We start from the raw sequence: 5,461 nt of genomic DNA, 5'->3' as shown, positions 1-5,461 counted from the left end.
AGTAAACACTCGGTTTGAACAGGATAACTGATCTGCCAGGAGTGCCTGCCTTTGTGTCCAGGAGGCAAGGGACCGTACAGCAGGGTGTGGGGGTGAGCAGCCTGTAAACCTAAGCTGTGCAATTTCGAGGTCCTCTGTTTTTCATCTCAGGAAGTTATGAGGGTGTTATGTGTGTGCCTGGAGGTCTGAGCACCCACCGTACCCAATTGTGCAGGCTTCCTCCAGCGAGCCTGACACCTGGGTTTGGGTTTGGCTCCCAGACCCAGCAGTGCAGTCTCGGTTTCTTCTGTAAGAGAAAGCCCTTGACATATAACTCTAAAGGTTCCAAGTGCGACGGGGGGGCTAGGCAGCCTGTAAGCGCGGGATGGGAGTATCTGGCACACAGTCGCCCTTCATCAAACCTGGGTCTTATGCACGGAAGCCCCGGGGCCCTGCCCCCAGCTCCCCTCCAGGGCTTGTGTGGCCTCTACGGAGGCCTGGGCCAACGCAACTTCACCCCATTCGGCTTCTGCAGCTGTTTCCTTCCACCCAAAGAACACTCACTAACTCCCAGGCCCTTCCTGGAGGCGTCTTCCCCTCTCCTGCCGAGGGGCCCCTAGGCCCGCTGGCTCAGGCCCACCCATTTCCTGTGCCGCCCCAACTCCGCCCCCACTCGGGGTGGAAAGTTTCTCTCAAGATAGGCGGCTCCTTCTCCTTCCTTCCCAGCCGGCCAGGAAGGACCAAAGCGAGGCGGGAGGGGGGGGGGGGGAGAGGGGCTGGACTCCTAGATGTCCGGCCAGAGAGGGGAAGTTCCTCGCCAGCCGTCGCAGAACCGCGGGACCAGCTTGGCCAGCTCCCCAACCCCGTCGGTGGAAGGAGGTTTCGCATTCCATCACCGGCCAGCCCTTCTTCCACTCGGGGGTCTTGGGCGCCATCTGCCGGCGAAGCGCGGGGCCGCACTTGCCAGAAACACCGCTATCTTCCAGCCACAGAGCCAGGCAGTCAGAACACAAGAACGCTGAGAGAGTATTTATTTACCTCCGTGCCCAGGAGTCTGGCCCCTAAACTTAAATATCCAGCATGGAGCCTTGGCCCTCCTGGCCGTGGGTGGGTGCAGGAATGGGGATGCCCTGGTCTAGAGCAGTGGAACCCAGGGACCAGAGGTGGGATGCCCCTGAGCCAGCAGCTGCCAGCAGCAGCAAAAGGTGAAAAGGTGATGGGAACCAGGCACTCATCCCAATCCCAGAGACGCTAAGGGGAGTGCCAGATGCTTTGGGCCCCACCACCAGACTGAAGGTCGGCCAAGCTGGGGTGCACACGTGTGGCAGAAGTGGAGGTCCAGTGCCATGGGCAAAGGCTGTAGGCCAGGTGCCTGCCCCAGTGCCAGCTAACCAGAGTCAGGAGAGAGAGGGTTGGCAATTTTGCCTCTGAGGGGCCCAAGCCTTGCCTTCCTATCAAGTGAGGTGGTATGGCGGAAAGCAGGCACTAGAAGTCTGAGTACTTGCTACGGGTGAGTTTCTGAGCCTTTTGCATGGGTGCATATTCCCCCCACCCCCAGCTCTTCAGAGGCTGATGTGGAAGGCGTCCTGCAGCCACTGGTCACGGGCATTGTGTGTCTGGGGCACAGTGAGGGGTGGCGGGTCCGGGGGCAGGCTGGCATCAGGAGGTTCATCATCATCAGATAGGCCAGCATCAGGTGGATAGGAGCTGTCTGAATGCAGGGAGGATGACAGGTCCTGGCACAGGCTCAAGTCTTGGCACAGGTGCTTATAGTCTTGGATTGACTCGTACAAGCCCCACAGCTGGCACAGCAGGGACATGTCCAGCTGCCGCAGCCCCACCTGCAAAAGACTGAGGGTGGGCTGGGGTTGGGGTCCAGGCCACCCTCGGCCCTAGCCAATCTTCCTGCACCTTTCTAAGCACAAAGTTTTGTGGACATCAGATGCCACCTGCAAGCTATGAATCTTTAGGCAAGTCACTGACCCTCATCTGTAAAATGGGGATAACATTTATCTAGCAGGATGGAATGAAATAACACGAGTAAAGCTCTTAAAAATACATGGTAACTAGTGCCATAAACAGTAACTATAATTATTGTTACCATATCCCCTCTGACCCAACTAGTTTGAGACGCAAGCTATGCGTTCCCCGTTCCGTGCCTCTGCCCTCCGCCCCGCCCCGGCCCCTCACGCTCAGTGGCAGACCCCCGCCCAGTAAGTCCGGGGCCCAGCTACTCACCATCTCCTTGCGCAGCGCTGCTAGTGCTGAGTCGAGATTGACAGGACGACGCGGACCGGGGGGACCGGCGGCGGGTCCCGCGCTGGTGGCGCCCGAAGCGTAGCGGGGCCCATCTGGGACGCGGGCGGCGCGGCTCAGCTCGTCGTGGATGCGGCTGCGCTGGCTGTAGACGCGCTCCAGCTCCCGCCACGAGCCCCCGCTTGCGTTGAGGAGACCGCTGAGGCCGCGCGGCAGCGGAGGGAGCCCGGCTAGGGCGCAGCCAGCGCCACCCGGCGCCTCGGCCGAGGGCAGCCCATTCATGGCCCGGCCGACGCGGACCCCGCTGCGGCCTGCTTCCCTTCAACGCTGCGCCCGGGCCGCCGCCCGCAGGCCCCGCACCGCGCGGCCCAGCCGGCCGAGCCCAGCCGCCGCCCGCAGGCCGCGCTTTGTTCCTTCCCCGACTCCTCCGACTCCGCCCCTGCCCCACCCCCTTCGCACGGGCGGGGCCTCCCTTAAAAGGGCTATGGTGGTGGGACCACATCTCGAAAAGCTGAGAAAACGGAATGGGGCATCCACTGAACAGGAGCCAGAAAAGGGGTGGGGGTGACCAAAAGCGGCGCACGCGGTTCCTTCGTGGTTCTTTTTTGCTCCCCCCACAACAATGTGTTTAATCATTCTGCCCAATTATAACTCCCATGGGAAAGGATCCAAAACGAGGGGGCTGGGGCGGTCGGGAGACTTGGGTAAGTCCATACTTGGTCCCTGACGTCCTGTCAAGTGTCTGAGTACCTGGGCTGGGCATGAGGTGGGTCAGGATGATGGTACCAGAATACTCCGGGGAAGGAGAAGATGCCAAAGGGGCCTGGAACCCCCAAATGTCACTGGAGGATGGGAAATGAGCACTGGATGGCTGAGGAGGCTGCAGGGGTGCGGAGAGGACCACCCCTCTTCCTTCGGCTTTTGAAGAGGCTTTGGCCTCCTCCTCAGAAAGAAAGTATCACATAGTCCTCTCCCTCTTCCCTCATTCTGGGCGGGGAAACCAAGCAGAGACAAGCCCAACGAATCTCTCAGGGCATCAGGAAGAGCCTGGTAGTAGTAGGGTAAGAGGCCAAAGGCAGGGAAAAGGCTCACGGAGCCGGGGCTGGCATGCAACTCAGAACCAAGAAAAGAACAAACCACACGAGAGGACAGCTGTTTTTCTAGAGGGTTTTTCTCAGGAGGGGCCTCTTAGTGTCGAAGCTGCCGCAGGCTGCGCAGAGCCTCAGCACAAGCTCGGATTAGGCTACACAGCTGGATGCTAGTCTCCAGGGAGGTGCTAGAGCCCAGCTCAGCTGAGGCCCAGGTCAGCTTCTGCAGGAGGGCCTCCTGTGTGCAGGCCAGGACGTCTGCATTTGGAGGCCCAGCAGGAGGGGGTGGCCCCTGGGCTGCCTTGAGCCCTGCTGCAGCTCCCTCACAGTGCTCTGGACGGGGTACTGGGGGCTGAGGGGCTGGCCGGGAGCCCAAGGGGAGCTCCGAGGCAGAGGCAAGCTGGTGTTCCCGAGCTTGGGAGAGGGCAGCCTGGGCGTTCAGAGCTAAAAAAAGGAGAAAGTGGGTGAAATGGTCAGGGCGCCTGTCCCCTCTCGGCCCTGAGCCACCTCCTTACTCTTTACTGCTCTGCTCTTTCTATGCTTGAGATGTTTCTCCTAACCCCTCTATTAGGTAACGCATCCATTTTCTTCTTTGTGTCGAAGTTATTTGTGCCCTTGATTCATCTCTCCCATCAGGACCGTGACCGATGGAGCTCAGACTCTTCACAGTGTCTGGCACAAAGTAGGTGTTTAGTGCTCTCACTGAACGAATGGTCCTTTCTAGAGCCGAAAGGAGAAAGCACCTTACCTCCGCCCCACCCGCAGACTCCACTGTCACCTCCCAAACCTACTGTTCCGGGGCTTCTATTAGCACGCATCTTCTCCACCAAGCACACTCGACCCCCTCACCCGGATTATCTTTATCCACGTCTGAGTCGAGCTCCTGACAAGCCACGCAGTAGATTTTCCGCTGTTTGTCTTGGAGGAGGATCGTCTAGAAGCAGAAAGTACGGGGGCAGGGGTGAGACGCAAGGCCATGGAATCCAGGGGGGAGAGTTGAGGAAGGGCCGTTGAGGCCTGGTCCGCGGCCCCATCCCCGATCCCACGTCCCGAGTCTCCTCACCCCGCAGTCCGCGCACGTCTCGCCCAGCATGCGGTAACCACGCAGCAGGTAGTCGCCCATGAGTCTGGAGATGCGATCCTGTCGCTCCCGTCGCGCTTGCAGAACCTTCGTCTCCGCTTCGGTTGGGGGCTCCCAGGAGAAATCGTCGACTTCTGGCGGAAGAGAGTCACAAGAGACAGAGAGGTCTTGCCCGAGCGGGTTGCCTCCTATATCCCGCAACCACAGGCCCCCGCAGCCCAAGTCCTCACCAGCGCCGTTCAGAGCCATGTTGCCGTTGTCGCCACTAGGCTCACCGGAAGTGACGTACAAGCAGCGCGCTTTCCACCCGGCTCCGCCCCCTTCACGCCCTCCTAGGATGAGGGCGGAAACGGCACCCCTCAGACGTCAACATGCCAGGAGTGGGGCGTGGCTGCTGCCGGCGACGCTGGCCTGCTGGCGAGCCCAGCGTCCGGAACCGGGTCTGCGAACTTTGGGCTGGCGGGGCCGCAGGAGGGGAGTCTCCGGGGTAACGCCGCTCGGGTCGCGGGACCGGAAAGTGGCGGGTGTGCGGGGTCGCCTGTCTTACCCGTCGCAGATGAAGAAGACCACTTGGCTGGTGAAATCCCCGCTGGCCTCCACCTGCCCTAGGGCTTCCCTTTCCGCACCGGTCGCACCGGCAGGCCGGGCAGTGTCGTCTAGTGGCCCCCTGCGCGCGCGTCGAGCCTCCTCGGGCCTCAGTACTTCTCACTTCAGAAGGCAGGCCAGGCGGGGATCGGTCTCCCTTTCTATTCCTTTCAGCCTGTTTCAAGACACTCCCACCCCTTTCTGCCTGTTCGGAGTCCCGATCTGCCGACCCCTTAGCCCCAAGGCCTGGGACTGATGCAAAGTCCGCCCCTGACTCACTCTTTCTTTCTTTCTTTCTTTCTTTCTTTCTTTCTTTCTTTCTTTCTTTCTTTCTTTCTCTCTCTTTCTCTCTCTCTCTCTCTTCCTCTCTTTCTTCCTCTTTCTTTCCTCTTTTCTTTCTCTCTCTCTTCTTTCTTCTTTTCTTTCTCTCTCCTTTCTTCTTTTCTCTCTCTCTCTCTCTCTCTTTCTTTCT

General features: G+C 59.9%; 2 protein-coding genes across 2 annotated transcripts; both read right to left on the bottom strand.

The window, feature by feature from the left end:
• Positions 1-993: 993 nt before the first annotated feature.
• On the bottom strand, positions 994-3,256 carry FAM89B (family with sequence similarity 89 member B). The gene is made up of 2 exons (XM_040465614.1): positions 2,218-3,256; positions 994-1,820 (listed from the first exon to the last, which is right to left on the bottom strand). Exons 1-2 carry the CDS (start codon positions 2,515-2,517, stop codon positions 1,542-1,544), a joined length of 579 nt encoding a protein of 192 aa, XP_040321548.1. The 5' UTR covers positions 2,518-3,256; the 3' UTR covers positions 994-1,541.
• A 130-nt stretch (positions 3,257-3,386) lies between these two features.
• ZNRD2 (zinc ribbon domain containing 2) lies at positions 3,387-4,765 on the bottom strand. The gene is made up of 4 exons (XM_040465613.1): positions 4,635-4,765; positions 4,387-4,538; positions 4,173-4,257; positions 3,387-3,767 (listed from the first exon to the last, which is right to left on the bottom strand). The coding sequence occupies exons 1-4, from the start codon at positions 4,651-4,653 to the stop codon at positions 3,424-3,426; spliced, it is 600 nt and encodes a 199-aa protein (XP_040321547.1). The 5' UTR covers positions 4,654-4,765; the 3' UTR covers positions 3,387-3,423.
• Between the last annotated feature and the right edge of the window lie 696 nt (positions 4,766-5,461).

The sequence above is a fragment of the Herpailurus yagouaroundi genome, unplaced genomic scaffold, assembly GCF_014898765.1.
Source record: "Herpailurus yagouaroundi ecotype Mexico unplaced genomic scaffold, PumYag 569, whole genome shotgun sequence".
NCBI classification, from domain to species: domain Eukaryota; kingdom Metazoa; phylum Chordata; class Mammalia; order Carnivora; family Felidae; genus Herpailurus; species Herpailurus yagouaroundi.
Note: the sequence above shows the minus strand (reverse complement) of the source record. Positions and strands in the feature narration are given on the sequence as shown.

Coding starts and splice junctions, on each gene's coding strand:
- ZNRD2 (XM_040465613.1), bottom strand. Junction 4,258..4,386: donor AGACGTGCGCGGACTGCGGG/GTGAGGAGACTC, acceptor TTCTGCTTCTAG/ACGATCCTCCTCCAAGACAA. Junction 3,768..4,172: donor CGTGGATAAAGATAATCCGG/GTGAGGGGGTCG, acceptor TCCTTTTTTTAG/CTCTGAACGCCCAGGCTGCC.
- FAM89B (XM_040465614.1), bottom strand. CDS start 2,517: ATGAATGGGCTGCCCTCGGCCGAGGCGCCGGGTGGCGCTGGCTGCGCC. Junction 1,821..2,217: donor CAGCGCTGCGCAAGGAGATG/GTGAGTAGCTGG, acceptor AGTCTTTTGCAG/GTGGGGCTGCGGCAGCTGGA.